Source organism: Brachyhypopomus gauderio, chromosome 1 (genome assembly GCF_052324685.1).
Source record: "Brachyhypopomus gauderio isolate BG-103 chromosome 1, BGAUD_0.2, whole genome shotgun sequence".
NCBI lineage: Eukaryota > Metazoa > Chordata > Actinopteri > Gymnotiformes > Hypopomidae > Brachyhypopomus > Brachyhypopomus gauderio.
The window spans coordinates 47,102,786-47,126,041 of NC_135211.1; the positions used below are offsets into that span (position 1 = coordinate 47,102,786).

Sequence of the window (23,256 nt, forward strand, 5' to 3'; positions counted from 1 at the left end):
ATGATTGGGTGCTTCATTCAGTCGAATCACGCTCTGGCACTAATGACACTGACGAAGAGAATGTTCTGGAAGTGGTACCAGGTTTCGACACAAGCCTTTTATTTCACTGTCATAACCCTGCTTCTATGGTAATTAAGCAGAACAAATTAATTAACTCTAAGCGAATCAAAGGCTCTATGTTTAGTTAATGGGCGTACTGGGAGGGGCGTAATCCGAATCAGCATAATTGCTTGTTAAAAATTGATTTAACACTGAAGCTTGGAGACATTAGATAAAACAGTAGTTTGGAGGTTATGGGAGAAAAGGCTTTGGCCAGATGCATGTTAGTGCTGCAAATGGAAAATTACAATTTCTCTGTACTATTATTATTATTATTACTACTTATCTCTCTATTATTACTCTCATTATAGGGATGAGCTGTATTGGGGGAAGTGTACTTCATGATATAATTTTTTGCATGCTAAACCACCTAAGCCCTATAGGACAGCCCTAAGCACTGCCCTGTAAGAACGTTTGCTACATCTCTGCCTATTGGGTAGCCTGGACTTTTGGCTGTAGTTATCTTGCTAATTTTGAAACTGGTTTGTGAAGTCCTCCTCTGGGTCTTCTGATCTGTATGCTCTCCACAGTTCCAGGGATTTAACAGAAAGTTGTGAATGTATGTGTTTGGAATGCCTTCACATCAACCAGTGGTGTTTCCACGGTGAATAAGCTCACGTCTTGATTGGTCGGCAGTGTGCTGTGAGTGTATTGTGGATATGCTGTGATTTGGTCTTGGAGACGCGGAAGGATTTTCTGGCTTGTCGTCATTTCAAAACAGTTGACAAATGTAAACATGCTCCACAGGAAACGTGGGATCCAAACCCACATTGGGATTCAGCAAGGTGACTGAACTGGGTTGGTTTAGACACCCTGACACACCCCGTCTGTCTGAGTCACTGTTCGGATCACGCAGGATGAACTTTGTAATGCAAGTTCTGGATGCGGAAAAACAAAATCTGTTTCATGCAGCCATATTCATACAGCCATATATCCAGAACAGAGTTGTATTGCATGGTGTGTGTGTGTGTGCCTGTGTGTGTGTGTGTGCCTGTGTGTGTTGCATGAGGGTGTGTAATATTGGAGGCAAGAAGCATATGGCTAGAATAGCACCAAAGTCATGACATCGGGGGGTGTGAGGTGTGTGCGCCTTGTGTGAGAGTGAGAGTGAGAGTGTGTTTCTCAGACCTTTATTTACAGTAGGTGATTTTCACTCTGTCTAAAAAGTGATGAAACGGTAGCAACTGACAAAGCACTCTTTAACACCCACCTATGATCCCTTCTTCAGGACCTACACACACACACACACACACACACACACACACACACACACACACACACACACACACACACACACACACACACAAACACACACACACTTCACTATTACTTTTCACAACACTACATTAACATATTTGCAAATCCTTCCACTCGTGTTTCTCTCCATGCCAGTGAGAAGCGAAGAAATCTGTGGCTACGAACCTTCTCACACTGTTAAAGTCTTCATTGTTTCCTCCGTGTTGGATGGCTTTGACCACGAGTTTCCAACCCCAGCTCATGTTGTTCCCAGTGTTTTAAGAGCAGTCGTCTGGAGGATCAGTGGGGGGGCTAGTGTGGGATAAAAGGTTCACTGCATTATGGGAAATCTGGCTTATAGTGCTGTGCACTGCACGCCAACAACTCTAGAATTTAGCGCAACAGAAATTCTATAATTTACTATCTACACATTTCCACTAGTTACGCAGTGCCAGAGTAATGATCATTTCTGTTGCTCCGTTTGTTTATATCTGGTAGGTTTTGATTAACGGACAAGGCTTTCTAATTGGCAATAGCAAAGTGCAGTCTGTAAATTGCTGCTGTCCAGGCTGGGGGATCTAATCCACTTAGGCAGTAATGGCCGAGTAGAAGGTAATCCAGAGGAAAGTTGTCCCCCACGGCTTCCTGTACAGTGAAAGGAGAATTCTGGAACTCCCAGTGGATACATTCTGCAATTGCCTCTATGTGAGAGGTACACAGAGTGTGGGCAGTTTACCAGTCAAGGTCAGTGTATGTTCACCTGTAATGGTATTGAATATTTGCCAGGGTAGGGACCTTCCTAAATAATAACATATCTACACCCCCAGGGTACATGCTAAAAATAGTGCCCGGTAAAGCCAGCGTCCCTGCTCCAGTGGCTGAGCAATTAGAGAAGGTCGTTAGTGTGGTGTCATGTGTGAATGGTGTGCTGGGTGGAAACTGGATAATCCAGTAACCCTACAAATGATGCATTGCTGTTAATCAGAGGCTGTAAGTGTTTGCCATGAGCAGCCAGTGTCACTTTCCCAGAGTTACTTGCTGTTGCATCATTAGATGTGTTAGGAGGAAGTTTGGATTGGGAGACATAGGGAGAGATTTTCAGGCACACTGTGTTCCTGTGCGGCCCAGAGGAGAGAGGTGTTTTGTGCTGCGTAAAAGAGGTGTTCAGTGGGCCTCTTCATGAGTGTGTTCTTAATTTTATTATGTTTAGGGACATGAATCTGAAATGGATATTGGTGTTTAGGAATAATTCGAGCTCAGCACCATTCAACAGCTCAAATGAATGGAACAGCTCAAATTTCCAGCGGTTACAGTGTGTCGGTCCCTGTGTCCATGAAACTCAGCTGGAAATCCAGACTGATGCCAGATTTTGTTGTATCATTGAAAAAAATCAAGACATGGAAACATCTAGGATTTAAACAAGGGTCTAAAACTTTGAACCCAGTGCCAGGAAATCATTTAATTATTTATCAAAAATGAAGAATCTTCCTCAGTCAGTACTGAACATATAAGAACACATATTAAATGAGGCCTTTCCCCTCAAACTGGTTGAGAAGATCCTTGTATGCAACTGAAATATACATGAATATCCTGCTCACACACCGTTTTGTTTAGTTTATGAAACCAGATGTTACCCTATATATTTTATTCCACACATGTTCACACACATTCACACATGTTCACACACATTCACACGCGTTCACATACGTTTCCAACACACACACTTGTTTCTGCCTCTTAACACCTCGTGCCTTTACTGCACGTTTGAAATTTCACTTTGAAGAAGTGCTTGTGCTGGGGAAATATCTTCAAGCAGTTTGTAACAATGTTTTAAAGCTTTGAGCTTGGGAATGGAGTGAAACAATCAAAGGCCAGTTTGTTCTCTGGAGTGTTGAGATACCTGTCCAGTCTAAATCACTGCACCATACTGAACTCCTGGACCCTATTATATCTGTGTTCCTGGTCCAGGGTGATCCATCTTACTGTATTCCTGGACACTGCCATAGCTGTATTCCCTGCCCGGGCTAATCTAGTTTACTCTATTCCTGGACAATACTATACCTGTGTACCTGCCCCAAGGTATCCAGTTTACTATACTCTTAGACATTACTATACCTGTGTACCTGCCCCAATGTAATGCAGTTTACTATTTATTCTCCTGGACACTAATATACATGTGTACCTGGCCCAGTGTAATACAGTTTACTGCTGTTCTATATCTTATAGTGGTGCCTTGGCTAATTAATAGATCTTTGGTTTAAAATACTTTAAATATATGTAAAATATATTTGTTATTTGTTTAGTTCAGTATGAGTAAAACACAAGCAAGGTCATGGCCATATGTATGTGCGTGTTTTTGTGAAGCAGTCAGAGGTTACTCTGTGCACAGTAATCAGAAGTATTTTTAATGCCTCATGTGATTTGGTTCCTGACATCTTGTGTTTCATGATGCTGTGGTCCTGTAAGAGCGATCACGCTCCTTCACAGTAGTAGCCGTTTGCTTGTGGCCCTTGAGCTCTGGTTTTGATTACAAAGTGCCAGTGTACCTTTACAACGCATCCTGGAACACTGAAACCAGCAAGCGAAACCACGACTTCGGCTTTTAAAAGCGCATTTTCTTTCATCTACAAGAATCAATCCTCGAAGGCAGAGCGGCTAACCCGCAAGGTCCTCCCTGTCCGATGGGCAGCGCAGACGATCGCTGGCAGGTTCCTCTCAGAGCGTCCTGCGCTGCAATAAGGCAGATCTCTATTTGAAGATCAGGATGGATTCGGACACGTGGAGGACAAGTCTTGCTTCTCCAGCGATCCCACTGCCTCTAAATGGAACTGCTATCTCCAGTCATTTTTCTTCATCCCCTCCTTAACGCCGGTGACAGTGCGAACGTGGTTGAGACAGAGGCCGTACAGGAGACTATTGAGCGTTCATTATAGAGGCAGCATTGAGATGGATTGCCAGACGACAGTCTTAAACAAAGAGGTGCATCCATTTCTCCGTGGGTGACCTTGTCCCTTGCATGTTTTGACAAACGCTTGGAACCTGTGATCTGGTCTAGCCAAGCACGAGCAAGACAGCGTGTGTGTTTGTGTGCACACTCATGACTACATCCATAGCACCAAAACACGATAATCACACTACCATTTTATAAAAACCTTGGCAACATGGAGTCCATAGTGAAGGTTGAAAAACACTAATGGATTAATTTATTTACTTACCTACCTGCTCACATACCCACATGACAGAATGACTTGTTTGCAAATAGGACGTAAAAATGATCATTACCTTCCCCCTGCCCTCCCCCTTATGCATGTATAGATGTTGTCTGGCCTGAGGGATACATTGACATTGTAAACTTGCAGCTCTCTGTGGACCTTTGCATTGTGTTGCTTGGTCAGGAGTTTGCACAACAGGAGTAATGCATTCTTTGGTCTGGGTCAGGTATAAATACAAGGGTTAAACCAGGCTGGCTGTTCGGTCTCTGTGGGAAACAGATTGTACAGGAATTAATTAATGTAGAGTATTAAAACCCAGCAGATCATTTGGGTTGGTTTTGGTCTGTACTCTGGAGACGTAGCTGATTCACCACTCATATGCAGAGCCTGTAGGCCTGTAAATGTACTGACTCTAGGTCAGAGCTTCAGAACCTGTAGACCTGTAAACGTACTGACTCCAGGTCAGAGATTCAGAACCTTTAGGTCTATTAATGTACTGACTCTAGGTCAGAGATTCAAAACCTGTAGACCAGTAAATGTACTGACTCTAGGTCAGAGATTCAGAACCTGTAGACCTGTAAATGTACTGACTCTAGGTCAGAGCTTCAGAACCTGTAGGTCTGTAAATGTACTGACTCCAGGTCAGAGCTTCAGAGCCTGTAGACCTGTAAATGTACTGACTCCAGGTCAGAGCTTCAGAGCCTGTAGGCCTGTAAATGTACTGACTCCAGGTCAGAGATTCAGAACCTGTAGACCTGTAAATGTACTGACTCTAGGTCAGAGCTTCAGAACCTGTAGACCTGTAAATGTACTGACTCTAGGTCAGAGCTTCAGAACCTGTAGACCTGTAAAACGCCTCCCATCCACACCAATAAAGGTGCATGTCATACGAGCTTCAGGACCAGGACCCTGTACATACACCCCCCCCCCCCCCCTTCCTGCATGGCCCTGGTGTCCCGCATCCACTAACACCCCCCCTTCCCCCACGTGCAACCCCTGTCTCGAATCTCCCACAGTGCCAAAGTTTCCAGTTAGCATCTTAAACGCCAGGCTTATTTTACAGTTATTAATCTTAAGGGAAATGATTGAATTACTATTGTGAATTATTCAGTGACTACACTGACACTAATGTGAAAGCTATGCAGTTGCAGGAATGAGGGATGAACGTGTGGACTCGCCGAGAGGCTGAAAGGAGCTCAGAGAACTCCACAGAAATAGTAAATTGTCCTTTTCAGGAACGGTATGAAAATGACATTGAGACGGCGGCAGCTGTAGTGGTGGTCTGATGAGGAGTCTGATGAAGCCGCCATGTGTTCAGTCTTAGTTGTGTTATTTGGCATGTCTCCCACTCCACCCAGTTCCCATCAGGGAAGACCGTTAACAACTAAAGAGGCGATTATACACCCTCAGCGTTGCATTCCACCATGTGCCATTTGTCTGTCTGCGTGTCTTTGAGTGTGCGCTAACCCTCAGGGGTGAAAACCTGCAGCCTACACAGAGAGTGAAGCAAACTCCCCCTACTGTGTCAGCTGAGCATGTCATCTCCTAATTACATCACCAGAGAGTTTTTTTCTCTCGCTGCCAGACACGTGTACCTCAACGACGTGTGGGCTCCAGTCATTGGTTCTGCTGGGCTTCTGACGAATCAGTGAGGAGGGAGTACTTTTTTCCCCTTTTTTGTAGTCACCATAAACATCATTTAAGTTAAATATTTATACATATACTCGAAATGATTCGAAATAATTATTTAATGGTTGTTTATTTTCAAAACGCCCAATCTTAACGTCTTCACGAGAACTGTTCAGTCAGACAGCTATTTGTTGTGAAACGAAGTAGTTACAATTTCAAGCATTTTCAAGTACTTTAGCCTAAATTCCAGCACTTTTCAAACCTGGAACACAATGCAACTTTAAAATTTGTCAGGTAAATGTTTTTCCTTTCTTTTCTGCGCTCCAGATTTCTGTATTTACTTTAACTACCCACCACTGTATTTACCGCTGTTGGGTCAGTACCAGCCGGCTACGGTCGGTGCTGGATCAAACCATTTTCCAGTGGGAGGCGGGGGTGTATGCACTTAATGGAAAATATGCAGATAGGTAAAAAACATATATATTTGAGCCATTGAGCTTATTATGAGTACATAATTTTATGTTAATGAAAGATTTCAAGATTATTTAAAAATTATAGACTTTAAAAAAAAATAAATTGCTGGGCTCTTTGATGGGCCCCCCTGGCCCTAGGGCCCGGGACAACAGACCCGGTTGTCCCCCCCTGTCGACGGGGCTGATCGTCACACCCAATATATATATATATATATATATATATATATATATATATATATTGGGTGTGACGATCAGCCCCGTCGACATATATATATATATATATATATATATATATATATATATATATATATATATATATATATATATATATATATATATATATATATATATATATACAGTTGTGATCAAATTTATTCAACCCCCAATGCTGCGAAGGGTTTTATGGAATTCAGTGCACATTTGTAATTGTGTTCATAATGAAATCTTACAAGGACTTGTTAAAGAAGTAAATGCAACTAAGATAGCATCATTTTTTTTTGTCATAAAGTATTAAATGGCCTTTTTGTGATTTCTTCATTGACACAATTATTCAACCCCTTTATGACTACCACTCCTAAGAACAGAGGTTCATTCCAGTGTTTTCCATCAGGTATTGAAAACATCTGTGGATGTCAACGAGCAGCAATCAAGCATGATAAGCACCAATTAGGCAGATTTAAAAGGACTGTGATACTCAGCTCCTTCTAGACATCTACTGGTGTGTTTCCAAGCATGGTGAAGGCAAGAGAATGGTCCCAGAAGACAAGAGAAGAGGTTATTGCTCTTCACAAGAATGGCAATGGATATAAAAAGATTGCGAAGTTGTTAAATATTCCAAGAGACACTATCGGAAGTATCATTCGCAAGTTCAAGTTAAAGGGCACAGTGGAAACGTTACCTGGTCGTGGCAGAAAGAAGATCCTGACCGCGACTGCTGTGCGCTACCTGAAGCGTAATGTGGAGAAAAATCCCCGCGTGACTGCTAAGGAACTGAAAAAAGACCTGTCAGATGTGGGCACTGAAGTTTCAGCTCAGACAATAAGGCGCGCACTGCATAACGAAGACCTCCATGCCAGAACGCCCAGACGCACCCCCTTGCTGACTCCAAAGAACAAGAAAAGTCGACTGCAGTATGCCAAAAGTCATGTGGACAAGCCACAAAGGTTTTGGAACAGTGTACTGTGGTCAGATGAAACTAAATTAGAACTGTTTGGGACAATGGACCAGCGCTATGTTTGGAGAAGGAAGAACCAGGCTTATGAACAAAAGAACACCTTGCCTACTGTGAAGCATGGCGGGGGGTCAACTATGCTTTGAGGCTGTTTTGCTTCTAATGGTACAGGAAAGCTTCAACGTGTGCAGGGTACCATGAATTCCCTTCAGTACCAGGAGATCTTGGAGGAAAATGTGATGGAGTCAGTCACAAACCTGCGGCTTGGGAGACGTTGGACCTTCCAACAGGACAATGATCCGAAGCACACATCCAAGTCCACTAGAGCATGGTTGAACATGAAAGGCTGGAACATTCTAGAGTGGCCATCGCAATCACCAGACTTAAATCCAATTGAGAACCTCTGGTGGGACCTAAAGAAGGCAGTTGCAGTGCGCAAGCCTAAGAATGTGACTGAACTGGAGGCTTTTGCCCATGAAGAATGGGCTAAGATACCCATAGGTCGCTGCAAGACACTTGTGTCAAGCTATGCTTCACGCTTGAAAGCTGTCATAACTGGAAAAGGATGTTGTACTAAGTACTAAAAAATAATGTCACTAGGGGGTTGAATAAAACTGATAATGATGTGAGCACAGTAAAGACATTTGTGGTTATTCCATCATAAATATTATGTTATGTTTGTCTAATTTATAAGTGCCTCTTTGATATAATTGTATATAAGATGACTGAAATGATCAAAATCAATGTCAAACTGGCCAAAACACTTTATTTCAGTGGGGGTTGAATAAATTTGATCACAACTGTGTATATATATATATATATATATATATATATATATATATATATATATATATATATATATATATATATATATATATATTATTGGGTTCACGAGAACGAGACGAGAAACTAAATGACAAACTAAGAAAACTAAAATGATGCATTAACATGCATGATGTAAGTGTAGCGAAATTAATATGGTTTCACTGTATTTTTACCAATCGTTTAATTTATTTAAAGACTACTGCTACACTGAATTCGCCAATAAAACACAGGAGACTCATATTTTGAAGGAGTAATCTTGGAGGTGGGGCATTCAGAGACTCAAATACCGTTGAAGCATCAGCTTCGCCCTCTTTTGTTTTACATGCTGATGTGTGAGGTAGTCTCTTCCATTTCTCCTTCCTATTGATATTCATAAGACCTATATTGATATATATATATATATATATATATATATATATATATATATATATATATATATATATATATATATATGAGCAAGAAATAAATATATAATTAAATAAGCCCTTAAAGCGGTGATTTTATGGTGATTTTAAATTTAGTACAGCATGGCCTGTTGTAAACCACTGTCACGTAGGGCAACGCCCCCTCTCGTAGCTGCCACTCTGGGTTCCCTCGTGTCTGTGTTCCGTGCCTGTTTACCCTGCCCCGCTCGTTGTCTCTGAGATTCCCTGATTGTCCGCCACGCCCCTGTCATAATCGTCCCCACCTGTTCCTAGTTTAGTTCAGTGTTCATATAGTCCCTGTATTTCCCCAGTCTGGTGGTCGGTTGTTTTGGATGTCTGACCGTTTATGTGTTTCTCGGTTTCGTGTTGCCCCGCTGTCGTTTGTTGCTTTCTATGTCATTATGCCCCTGTACCTGTCCAACCTTGATGGCTCTCCTGTTATGACCCCTGCCTGCCACTACGACGATGAATATGGTATGTCCTACAATAAATCTCGCTCTTCTCAGCGATTGTGTCCGTCTCCTCGCTCCGTGGCGCGAGCGCCGTTACATAACAACCGACCATTCAAGGACACAGCGAGAGAGCGAGACTCTGGTAAGTTCAATCGCTGTAATGAGATGTTGGCTGGTTTAATTCGGTTCGACTCTCCGGTATTACAGCGTGAACGAACCAGAGACAGGAATTCCCCTTGCGCTGTGGGTACAGGGGAGTCTCGTCGCTATAAAAACAAAGCGAAATCACTTTCGGTTTCCAGCTTTTGTGACGAGCTCCCTGATAAGCGCTATGTGTCTGCCCGACTCCAGCCTGTAGCGCGAGAGTCGAGCAGACGGAATGAATGTGCAGACGAGCGTTGGCTTGGCTCTCGGTTGGCTTTCAAAAGCCATTGTGAGCTCCCGATACCTCCGACGAGGCGGAGTCACAATGAAAGCCACCGAGAAGCAGTTGTGTCTGTATGTTCTTCCAGGCGCAGGCCAGACCGGGGAAGGAAGAAGACCACGCCCCCAGTTCAGAGCCCCGCCGCCACAGTGCATGAGGTCGTCGTCTCGCTGGAAGAAGACCTCCCTCCGCTACTCCCGGAAGCCAACCCCCGTAAGCTCCCCAAGAATTTTTTTGGGGGTCGTACAAGCCACTCGACAAAGGAGTGGCTGGCTGAAACCTGGAATGACGTCAGTATGGCGGACATGCCCCCCGGTGACGTCAGTATGGCGGACACGCCCCCCGGTGACGTCAGTATGGCGGACACGCCCCCCGGGGACGTCAGCCCGGTGGTTCCGCCCCCCGAGGACGTCAGCCCGGTGGTTCCGCCCCCCGAGGACGTCAGCCCGGTGGTTCCGCCCCCCGAGGACGTCAGCATGGCGGTCACGCCCCCCGAGGACGTCTCGTCCACGCCGGTTCCTGTCCCCGCGCCCCGGAGGAGGTCCACGCCGGTTCCTGTCCCCGTGACCCAGGAGAGGTCGTCCACGCCGGCTCCTGTTCCCGCTGCCCGCCAGCGGACCCTGCCTGTTCCCGCTGCCCGCCAGCGGACCCTGCCTGTTCCCGCTGCCCGCCTGCCGGCTCCTGTCCCCGCTGCCCGCCAGCGGACCCTGCCTGTTCCCGCTGCCCGCCTGCCGGCTCCTGTCCCCGCTGCCCGCCAGCGGACCCTGCCTGTTCCCGCTGCCCGCCTGCCGGCTCCTGTCCCCGCTGCCCGCCTGCCGGCTCCTGTCCCCGCTGCCCGCCTGCCGGCTCCTGTCCCCGCTGGACGCCAGCGGACCCCGCCTGTTGCCTTTGAGACTGTGCTGCCCCCTGTTGGGCATGGACTTTGTGTTCCCCCTGCTCCGCCCTGTGCCTCCTATGTTCCGTTGCCCGTGTTCCCCTTGCTCCCTGGTCCCATCCCTGGTTTTGTTTTGGTCCCTGTCCCCGTGGTTGTGTCTGTCAAGGTCTGCGTTCCTGTTCCCGTATCTGTTTCCGGTGGTGTCGTCTCTGTCCCTGTCCCCATGTCACTGCCCCAAGTTTTGACCCACTTTGTTCCTGTCCCGGTCTCTGTCGTCCACGCCGTGTTTGCCTCCATGTACGCCCCTGCCCTGTCCCCTGGCCCCGCTCCCGTGTCTGTCCCCAGTCCTGTCCTGTCCAGTCCTGCTCCTGTGCCTCGCCCTGGCCCTGTCCTGCCCCCCTGTGTCCCGTGTCATGCCGTGTCCCGGCCCAGCTCCTGGCCAGTCTCCATGTCCCCTGTCTTTGTCCCTGCCATGCCCCAGGTCCCATGTCCTGTTCTGCCCGGTCCTGTCCCTCTGGTCTGTCCTGTGTCTGCTGTTCCTGTCCCTCGCCGTGTGCTGTAGTTCCCTGTCCTGTCCTAGTCGGTGTCCCTGTCCTGTCTGCCCTTGCGTGCCCCGGAGTGGCACGCTTTGAGGGGGGGTTATGTCACGTAGGGCAACGCCCCCTCTCGTAGCTGCCACTCTGGGTTCCCTCGTGTCTGTGTTCCGTGCCTGTTTACCCTGCCCCGCTCGTTGTCTCTGAGATTCCCTGATTGTCCGCCACGCCCCTGTCATAATCGTCCCCACCTGTTCCTGGTTTAGTTCAGTGTTCATATAGTCCCTGTATTTCCCCAGTCTGGTGGTCGGTTGTTTTGGATGTCTGACCGTTTATGTGTTTCTCGGTTTCGTGTTGCCCCGCTGTCGTTTGTTGCTTTCTATGTCATTATGCCCCTGTACCTGTCCAACCTTGATGGCTCTCCTGTTATGACCCCTGCCTGCCACTACGACGATGAATATGATATGTCCTACAATAAATCTCGCTCTTCTCAGCGATTGTGTCCGTCTCCTCGCTCCGTGGCGCGAGCGCCGTTACAACCACAGACACGCTAGACATGTTAGTGTTTCGAGGTTCTTCATTGTGTATTGCACAAAATGTTTTACAAGTTTAATACCATTTGTAGTGTTGCAAGTTCATGTATATGTAGAGCATATAGAGCTAAAAGCATTGGTTGTAATTGGCAGGTAGATCAGCGGGGCGATTGCCGCCGGTCTCATGTTTTTTCTGCTCTTCTGTATCTTGTGCACGTATGCAATGTGCTCTGTGCTGGTTATTATTTTTCTCTTAATTCATTGTAATATCACTATACAACACGGTAAATGTGGTTTCAAATCATGTGCCTGTTTAATGTGTATTTAGCCGTAGCATTAGCCCTTGCTTCGCGCGTGCTCTTTTGTTTTACATGCTGATGCGTGAGTGTAACGTACTGATTAGGCAGACAAGGATCCAAGTGCGGATAATAGCCGCTTTTATTGAAACAGCGATTATAGAGTGATCAAACAGGCGAGTAACTCTGTTCAGGGTGTGTGGTGCAGGAGTGCTGTGATCGTAGTCAGGAAAGTCCAGGGTCACGCCGGTGAAACAGAAGCCAGAAGGTACAGAGGGACTAGGCAGGGGACAAGGTCTAGGAGGAGAGCAGAGGTTGGTACACGGGAAAGCAGTAACACTGAGAAAACGCTTGGTATGTGGCATGGCAACAATACTTCGCAACCCGGAAGAGAGAGGAGGAAGCTTAAATAGTTGCGAAAGGGGAGGGGTGATGAGCGGCAGGTGAACCGCATCACACGGTGATCATGTGCTGTTCCTGACAGTACCCCCCCCTCTGACGAGCGGCTCCAGCCGCAACAGATTGGTTAGACGGGGGCCGGCCACGACGCCTGGGAGCAGGGAAGTTAGGATGAGCAGCATGGAATTCAGCGATGAGAGGAGGGTCCAACACATCCCGCGCGGGGACCCACACCCGTTCTTCGGGACCATAGCCCTCCCACGCCGACGGGACTCCAGGATGTCCTGAATGAGGTAGGCAGGGCGACCGTCGAGCTCCAGCAGCTCAGGTGGCTTGGCGAGCGGCGCGGCAGCAGACATGGGGCTGTAAAACACAGGCTTAAGCAGTGAAACATGAAAGACAGGATGTATGCGATACTGAGGAGGGAGCTGCAATTTATAGGTCACCGCATTGACTCGACTCAAGACCTTGAAGGGCCCGATGTACTTCGAGCTGAGCTTCTTACAATTCTGTCGCAGGTTCAGGTTACGGGTGGACAACCACACTCTCTGACCCGGGTGGTGGACCAGGGTGGGCAGGCGGCAATGGTCAGCACGGAGTCTCAGAGTATGCAGGGCACGGCGTAGGTGTACGTGGGCCTGCTCCCATTTTCACGCGCCGTTCTTGAACCAGTCGTCCAGTATCGCCTTAGGAATCCCCCTATTTCTTGATTCACTCGTTCCACTTCCCCGTTAGACTGAGGGTGATACCCGGAGGTAAGGCTGACTGCGACCCCGAGCAATTAGCAGAACTGCCTCCACAACTGTGAGTTGAATTGGACTCCGCGATCTGAGACAATATCTTCTGGTAACCCGAAGACGCGGAAAACGAAAGTAAAAACGGCTTGGGCTGTTTCCATGGCAGTGGGCAGCCCTGAAAAGGGAATCAAGCGACACATTTTCGAGAATCTGTCAACTGCGACTAAAATGACTGTATTCCCCTCGGACTTGGGCAGGTCAGTGATAAAGTCCATCGCTATGTGTGACCAGGGACGGCGTGGAATCGAGAGCGGTAATAGTTTCCCTACAGGGAGTGTTCAAGGAGTGCGACTCTTAGCGCATACGCTACACGCCAATATATAGTCCCGCACATTGTCTGTCAGGGACACCCACCAATACCGCCGTGACAGGAGATGTGTAGTGCGTGTGATTCCGGGGTGACCAGTACCTGTGGTATCGTGTGCAAGCTGTAGGAAGCGCCCTCTCAGCGACACAGGAACATACTGCTTTCCTTCTGGGCAGTCGTCAGGGATGGGATCACTGCTTAGAGCGTCTTCCAATTCGCCTGGAAGGTCCCAACGAACAGCAGCCAGGAAACAGGTGCGAGGCAGTACATACTCCGGTATTTTGTCCGTGGGATCCTTTTCATGTATACGTGACAGGGCATCTGCTTTAGTGTTCTTTGAACCAGGCCGGTAGGAAACGGAGAATCGAAACCGGGAGAAGAACAACGCCCATCTGGCTTGTCGGGGATTCAGTCCCTTGGCTTCCTTCAGGTATTCCAGATTTTTATGGTCTGTGTAGACGACAAACGGATGTTCAGCCCCCTCTAACCAGTGTCTCCACTGCTCTAAAGCAAGTTTTATCGCTAGAGGTTCCCGGTTACCAACGTTGTAGTTTTGCTCTGCCGGTTGTAGTTTCTTGGAGTAGAAGGCACAAGGGACCAATTTAGGGGGGTTTCCTTGGCGTTGGGAGAGAATTGCTCCCACACCCACCTCCGAGGCATCGACCTCCACCACAAAAGTAACCTGGGGATCAGGGAGATGCAGAATAGGCGCCAAGGTGAACGCCCTCTTAAGCAACAAAAACGCCTGATCAGCCTCGGGTGTCCAGTCCAGCCGCAGATGCTGCCCACCCCGAAGGAGGTTGGTGAGCGGAGTGGCCAGCAAACCAAAACCCCTGATGAAACGGCGATAGAAGTTGGCAAACCTGATGAAACGCTGCAGTTCCTTTCTCGTTCGGGGCACAGGCCATTGCGTGACAGCCGACACCTTGTCCAGGTTCATGGAGATTTGCCTAGGGGATAAAGTGCAACCGAGGAAGGTCACGGAGGTCTGATGAAACTCGCATTTCTCCGCTTTGGCGTAGAGGCGATGCTGCCGTAGGCGGGCCAGCACTGCAGTGACATGACGGACATGGTCCGCGACGGAGGTGGAATATATCAGGATGTAATCTATGTAAACTATGACAAACTTCCCTATCAAGTCACGGAATATGTCATCCATGAAAGCCTGGAAGACAGACGGGCTACTGGCAAGTCCATACGGCATGACGAGATACTCGTAGTGGCCTTGGGCAGTCACAAATGCAGTTTTCCATTCGTCCCCCTCACGAATGCGAATCAGGTTATATGCACTCCGCAAGTCCAACTTGGTGAATACACGCGCCTCCCTGAGGCGCTCTTGCGATGCAGAGATGAACGGAAGGGGGTACACGAACTTGGAGGTGACAGCGTTTAAAGAGCGATAGTCTATACAGGGACGCAGCCCTCCATCCTTCTTCTCTACAAAGAAGAACCCTGCAGCTACGGGTGATGTAGAGGGATGGATAAACCCCTTCCGAAGGGCCTCGTCTATATACTTTTCCATTGCAGAATCTTCAGGACGGGACAAAGGGTATGGTTTCGTTTTGCGTGGGAGCGGGGAGCCGGGCAGCAGATCAATAGCACAGTCCCCCGGTCTGTGTGGTGGCAGGTGACTGGCGCTTTCTTTACAGAAGACGTCTGCGTAACTCCGGTACTGAGCAGGAATGGCAGTTTCGAGAGGGGAATTGGGGCTTTCTATGGACGAAGACCGGAGAGGTAAGTGCATGCAATGCTTGAAGCAGTGAGAAGCCCATTTCGCGATCTCTCTAGTTTTCCAGGAGATATCCGGGTTATGTAGAGACAGCCAGGGAAAACCAAGAACAACAGGATCACGGGGCGATGGCAGGAGCAGGAACTGAACAGTCTCGGTATGAAATAGACCTATCTGGAGCGTGACTGGCACCGTACACTGGGTAATCAATCCCTCACCTATAGGTTGGCCATTCAGCGCGTTAACTCGTAAGGGAGGACTGACTGACGTAGTGGGAATACATAATTCGGCGGGCCATGTCAACATCTAGGATATTACCTGCAGCCCCAGAGTCTACAAGTGCTGACAAGTGAGTGGACATGCCACCCCAGATGACTTGCACAGGCACATTCAGTTGATTGTGACGATCTAAGCAGAAACGGGGTTGCTTACGTGTCTGCTGGTGGGGCTCTCCTCTCCAGCGCGAGCCGCTCTCACCACAGTACAGGCAGAAGTTCTCCTGAAGACGCCGAGACCTTTCGTGTGAGGACAGTGGGGTCCTGCCTAATTGCATAGGCTCCGCACCCTCTCCTGGTGTGTCAGGCAATGGCAGGGCTTGTCGATACGATGCGAAGGAGGATGGATTCCCACAAGACGTCTGACAGCGGGCGAGTAACAGCTTGTCGACGTTCACAGCTGTTTGAATGAATTCCGACAGCGACTGTTCTTCACTGCGACAGGCGAGCTCCACTTGCAAATCCTGTCTTAATCCTTTACGGAACACGGTCTTGAGGGCTGGTTCGCTCCACCCGCTACCGGCAGCCAGGGTACGGAACTCTCGAGCATAATCCGCTGCGCTACGTTGCTCTTGGCGTATTTCGCACAACAGGGTGCCCACGTCTCTGCCTGCAGCCGGGTGGTCGAACACCGACTTGAACAACGCAGAGAACTGCTCCTCAGACTTGAGAGACTGGTCTTTGCTGTTCCACAGGGCGGTTCCCCAGGCACCGGCCTCTCCAGTGAGATGCATCAACACGAAGTCTATCCTCTGCTTCTCGGTCGGGTACTGGGCAGGGTGATGCTCGAAGTAAAAGGAGCATTGCATTAAAAAGTTCTGACAACGTTCCGGAGAGCCGTCATACCGATCCGGTACTGCTACAGGAATACAGGGAGGAAAGACTGGCGGAGCGGCGGCTGCAGCAGCTTGATATTGAACTGACTGTATGGCCTGGACGTTCATAGCCACGATGAGCTGTCGAACCTCTCCCTGGAGTACGGCGATGGTATGTCCTTGCTGAGCCAGGAGTGCAGGTACGTCCGCTGGATCCGTTGTACAAGGCGAAGTATTATGTAACGTACTGATTAGGCAGACAAGGATCCAAGTGTGGATAATAGCCGCTTTTATTGAAACAGCGATTACAGAGTGATCAAACAGGCGAGAAACTCTGTTCAGGGTGTGTGGTGCAGGAGTGCTGTGATCGTAGTCAGGAAAGTCCAGGGTCACGCCGGTGAGACAGAAGCCAGAAGGTACAAAGGGACTAGGCAGGGGACGAGGTCTAGGAGGAGAGCAGAGGTCGGTACACGGGAAAGCAGTAATCATGTGCTGTTCCTGACAGTGAGGTAGATCAGCGGGGCGATTGCCGCCGGTTTTTTTCTGCTCTTCTGTATCTTGTGCAGAATAAACGGATGCAGATTCCGTCGTGGTCCTGTCATGTCTCTTTAAAACACAACGCAGAGTCGGGCTAGGAAAAGTGCCCTGGTTACATAAACATGAACTTTTGATCTTCCAGCTCATCCAGGACTTTTGATCTTCCTCTACAAATTGAAATTAAAATAAAATTTTATAAAATTTTAAATAATATAAATAAAATAAAAAAATCTTCTTTTTTCAAGTGCAAACAATATGTGCAAAACAAAAAGTTCTTCTCTGTCAATACAGAGTGCAAAAAGTGCAAACAGAGCCTGACCAAGTATGTCACTGACAATTTGCTGCAACTACACAGCCATGTTCTTTTTAAAGAATAATAGCATGTCCACATATTAGCACATTAGCATCCCCACACTGCTCCCGATATCCTTTGCTGTCTCAACTTGCCAAAGCATGCCTTGCTGTCCCTGCTACCTCTGTTCCAAGTGAGATATGTTGATTTGACTACTGAGCTGTGGTGGTGCTGTAAATGTCTGAATCGTGCTCGTACTAGCCGCGGTGTATATATATATATATATATATATATATATATATATATATATATATATATATATATATATATATATATATATATATACTGCTCAAAAATATAAAGGGAACACTTTAAAGCAACACGGATTGTGAATCAATTTCACCTGCTGTTGTGCAAATGGAACAAAATCAAATATATTATAGAATAGACAACAGGTAGAAATGAGAGGCAATTAGCAAGACCCCCCCTATAAAGGAGTGGTTCTGCAGGTGGGGACCACAGACCACTTCACAGTACCTATGCTTTCTGGCTGATGTTTTGGTCACTTTTGAATGTTGGTGGTCCTTTCACACTCGTGGTAGCATGAGACGGACTCTACAACCCACACAAGTGGCTCAGGTAGTGCAGCTCATCCAGGATGGCACATCAATACGAGCTGTGGCAAGGTTTGCTGTGTCTGTCAGCGTAGTGTTCAGAGGCTGGAGGCGCTACCAGGAGACAGGCCAGTACACCAGGAGACGTGGAGGAGGCCGTAGGAGGGCAACAACCCAGCAGCAGGACCGCTACCTCCGCCTTTGTGCAAGAAGGAACAGGAGGAGCACTGCCAGAGCCCTGCAAAATGACTTCCAGCAGGCCACAAATGTGCATGTGTCTGCACAAACGGTTAGAAACCGACTCCATGAGGATGGTATGAGGGCCCGACGTCCACAGATGGGGGTTGTGCTCACAGCCCAACACCATGCAGGACGCTTGGCATTTGCCAGAGAACACCAGGATTGGCAAATTCGCCACTAGCGCCTTGTGCTCTTCACAGATGAAAGCAGGTTCACACTGAGCAGGTTCACAATGTGACAGACGTGACAGAGTCTGGAGACGCCGTGGAGAGCGATCTGCTGCCTGCAACATCCTTCAGCATGACCGGTTTGGCAGTGGGTCAGTAATGGTGTGGGGTGGCATTTCTTTGGAGGGCCGCACAGCCCTCCATGTGCTCACCAGAGGTAGCCTGACTGCCATTAGGTACCGAGATGAGATCCTCAGACCCCTTGTGAGACAATATGCTGGTCCGGTGGGCCCTGGGTTCCTCCTAATGCAGGACAATGCTAGACCTCATGTGGCTGGAGTGTGTCAGCAGTTCCTGCAAGATGAAGGCATTGAAGCTATGGACTGGCCCGCCCGTTCCCCAGACCTGAATCTGATTGAGCACATCTGGGACATCATGTCTCGCTCCATCCACCAACATCACGTTGCACCACAGACTGTCCAGGAGTTGGCGGATGCTTTAGTCCAGGTCTGGGAGGAGATCCCTCAGGAGACCATCCGCCACCTCATCAGGAGCATGCCCAGGCGTTGTAGGGAGGTCATACAGGCACGTGGAGGCCACACACAATACTGAGCCTCATTTTGACTTGTTTTAAGGACATTACATCAAAGTTGGATCAGCCTGTAGTGTGTTTTTCCACTTTAATTGTGTGTGTGGCTCCAAATCCAGGCCTCCATTGGTTAATAAATTTGATTTCCATTGATGATTTTTGTGTGATTTTGTTGTCAGCACATTCAACTTTGTACAGAACAAAGTATTCTATGAGAATATTTCATTCATTCAGATCTAGGATGTGTTAGTTGAGTGTTCCCTGTTTTTTTTTTAGCAGTGTATATATATACTATAGTACAGGGATGGGCAACTGGCGGCCCTCACTCAGTGCGGCCCGCAAATAGATCAATAATAATTTAATAATTAAAAGGAAAAAAAACCGACAGAGCAGGACTAGTTTAGTCCTGTGTACTTGTATCTCTGTGTTTCGCCCGTTGTCGGTTATTTGTGGTTTGTTCAGTTTTGTGGATTATCTCTGTCATCGCTGTTCTGGTATTTTCCGTCTCCATTGTGTTTTTCCGTTGTGAATGGCTCTCCTGTTACGACTCCTGCCTGTCCTGTTGACCATTTGGACGGCTCCCCCGTTTTGACCCTGTACAAACGACTTCGCCTACGGAATTCCCCTTATTAGATCTCGCTCTTCTCAGCGTTTGTGTCCGCCTCCTCGCTCCGCAGCGCGCTACGTGTTACAGTTCTTTGATATGAAGGAGTTCAAATTCCTTTTTGCACTTTTTTATTAAGCAAATGTTTTGTCTTTGTTGTTTATTAAGGACATGTTAATGCATTTATATGCAGAAAATAGATGTATGTTGGTGCAATAAACATACAGATCTGAATTCATTTAAAATGTGTTCTTATGGAGAATAATTTGTAGTCTTTCATATCCAATTATTTGAAGTGCGTGGTCATGTGGCCCTCCAATAATAGTGCTGAAAATTTTTTGGCCCTCTTTATCATGGAAGTTGCCCATCCCTGCTATAGTACTATGTATATATGAACTACTATAAATATATCAGCCATTATCCCAGTTTGAGGTATCCTACGGCCTCGTGTTCCGTTACCATGGGAACCAGTTGCCTTCACCTTTCACTTCTGTTGCAGCTCCTCCTTGATCTTCTCACGTTCCTTCTTCCTGATGTTGCTGTCGTGTCATTTCATGAATTGCCACATCCATCACCACAGCCCTCTTTTGCTGCTTGTCCATCACTACTATGTCCGGTTGGTTGGCTGTTACAATTTTGTCAGTTTGTATCTGGAAATCCCCGCAGGGTCTTAGCTCAGTCATTCGCCACCAACTTTGGGGGTGTATCCCACTCTGACCTTTGACCTACTGGCATAGACGTTTCTGTATACTATGCCAGCCAAGTGGTTAAGGTGTTTCATGTACGCTCTGCTAGCAAACATCTTACACCCCAATGTTATGTGCTGGATTGTCTCAGGGGCATCTTTGCCCAGCCTGCCTCTGGGGTCCTGTCTGGTGTGGTAGATCCCAGCCTCTGTAGATCTTCTATTAAGAGCTTGTACCTCTGCTGCCATGATTAGTGCCTCTGTGCTCTTTCAATCCAACCTTTTCCATCCATTGGTAGGATTTCTCCATATCAGCCACTTCCACTGTTTGCTGATGGTACACACACTGTGCAGGGCGTTATCCTCCCATGATGGTTTCTGTTCCTCCTCACTCCCATCCACTTCAGTTTCCTGCTGTCTGAGGTGCTCACTAAGCACTTAATCACTCGGAGCCATCTTTCTGGTGTACTCCTCAATCTTCCATGTTTCATCCTGGATATCACCACTCCCGCTCACTAATCTACAGTCCGTCCCCTTCCTCCTAGTGTTTAGTCTCAGAGTGCTGGATTTGGGATAAAGCCCTCCGTGCATTGTGAGGGGGTTCCTTGTCTTGATGTCAGTGGCTTCTATTTCCCCCGTTGGAAGGCTTATTATGTCCACAGGGTGTCTGATGACTCGCAGAGTGTAGCTCTCAGATCTTGTTCTTGCCATCCAGGTGACTTCTCAAGACCTCACTTTTTGTAGCTATTAGGCTGTAGCCGCTTTCCTTGTGGCCTCTTCTTGATTCTCATTTACCTGTGTATGACTCCAAAGCTCACGTGCATGCGTTCAACGTCATGTTATCTTCTGGTCAAACAATCTCCTCAGTCGTAATTACCTTCCCACTCCTTGTGACCATCAGACCACACTTATCCAGTCCAAATGATGTTTCAATGTCATTGCTCTATATCCTGGTGAATCGATGTCTCGTTCACTTCTGACATTGATCTTGATCAGCTTGATGCCATTCATGTAGACAATATGTCTGATGTTTGCCCCATTCATGTAGACAACATGTCTGATGTTTGCTCCATTCATGTAGACAATATGTCTGATGTTTGCCCCATTCATGTAGACAATGTGTCTGATGTTTGCCCCATTTTCTACTTCATACTCTTCATTGAGACCCTTTCTTGGACATCATCTAGGTCGATGGTTACTGGATTCTGTTGAGAGAGTTCAGTCTCTAGCTTTGGTGGGTGTGTTCTCGTGCTGTTAATCTGTTCTGATGGCTCATGGGGGGACATTCTGTTTATTCTCCTGGCTTCTGCTCCTCTTATGAATTTGTTCAGGCAGCCTGAGCTGATAGTCTTTGCTTGGCCATCTCCAAGGTCTCCAAGATCTCAGGTATGGACAGCCTGGAGTTCTTCTCAGGTACCTTTATGACCTTCATCATGCCTGACCGTAGTTCTGATAGCAGGCTTACGTCTCTCCATGTTCTCTATGACTTCCAAACTCATTCTCCAGCCTTTATTCCAGCATATATATGTGTGTGTGTGTGTGTGTGTGTGTGTGTGTGTGTGTGTGTGTGTGTGTGTGTGTGTGTGTGTGTGTGTGTGTGTGTGTGTGTGTCTATGCTATTGACCACTTACTTGACATATATCTATTTACGTGACACTGTGTAAAATAATATACAATATGAAGCACTGTTGATTACTGTCTAATATGCTTATTCTTGTTCTGATATGTATTTTATGCATAAATTCTTAAAAAAAAAACTTTGGCACTGTGACCACTGCTTTGAAGTCTTGAATGCAGTGTTTCATTATAAAATAAAATGTCAAAAGGCATCAGAAATGGAACTGTTTTCTGTTTCCATATTTCTGGTTACTTCAACTGATTATCATAACAAGGCTGGCCAGGGATGCATCTTTTGTTTGATTTCTTAAAATTAGAGAACACATTTATTATGAATCATTTCGAAAACATGTATTCGATGAAAATAATTTAGTGAGCAGCTGTTGTACTTGACAAAAAAGCTTTGGTAAATACAATACAAAAAAAGCATGTGTAACAACTAATAAACTAATGAGGTTGCCATAGGTCTTTCACTGCTATTTTGTATTTGCAGTACATAGCAACAATACTGCTAAAGTACTCTGGTTTATTGAGTCAGGAAAATGCTGAGATGAACTAAATGACTAAATGACCCCAAACAAACAGTTTCATGCTATTGCCAAATGACTCATGCATAAAAACAGGATTCTTAAAGGCCGTTCACACAGACCAAAGGTAAAATGGTTTATATGTATATAGGATGATTTCCCTTTTCCTAATTTATTTATTTATTTATTTTACAAAAGGTATAACCATTGTCTGACCTGAGGGATTCATTGTAAATTCACATGTAATTGTAGTAAAAGAACTAAACCTCTTTATGGGCCTCTGTGCTGTGTTGCTTGGTCAGGAGTTTACAAAACAGGAGTGACGTATTCTTTGGTCCTGGTCAGGTATAAATACAAGAGTTAAACCAGGGAGGATGTAGTTCATCAGTTAGAAACAGCTCTGACAAACCAAACCAGACAACCAGTCAACATGACTATGGGCAAGGTAGGTACTTAAAATGAAGCATTTTCTAATATACCTTCATGATTTGAAATTATCATTGAAATGTTGCTGTTTGTACCTACAGAAATCTAGTGACCTCATTGTCCTTTTAATTGCTTCTACCCAAACAGGTGATCTTCTACGAGGACAGGAACTTCATGGGTCGCTCCTACGAGTGCACCGGTGATTGTTCTGACATGAACTCTTACATGAGCCGCTGCCACTCCTGCAGGGTGGAGAGCGGCTGCTGGATGGTGTACGACCGCCCCAACTACATGGGAAACAGCTACTTCATGAAGAGGGGGGAGTACGCCGACTACATGAACATGTGGGGATGGGGGACGGGTAACTACATCAGGTCTTGCCGCATGATCCCTCGGGTACAGTATCAACTCTGATATATAGTTTTGGAAATTAACTATATGTGCTCCAGAAGGA

At 46.8% G+C, this 23,256-nt stretch overlaps 1 protein-coding gene across 3 annotated transcripts in view; it reads left to right on the forward strand.

Moving 5' to 3' along the window:
* LOC143522762 (gamma-crystallin M2-like) overlaps window positions 1-23,256 on the forward strand; it is a 66,756-nt gene that overhangs the window by 42,285 nt on the left and 1,215 nt on the right. For 2 of the 3 annotated variants that reach the window (XM_077016597.1, XM_077016608.1), the window contains exons 2-3: window positions 22,722-22,821; window positions 22,950-23,198. In XM_077016597.1, the coding sequence (XP_076872712.1) occupies window positions 22,807-22,821; window positions 22,950-23,198 (264 nt within the window). In that variant the 5' untranslated portion in view covers window positions 22,722-22,806. The remainder of the gene's footprint in view (window positions 1-22,721; window positions 22,822-22,949; window positions 23,199-23,256) is intronic. The other variant, XM_077016614.1, reaches the window with a different exon arrangement.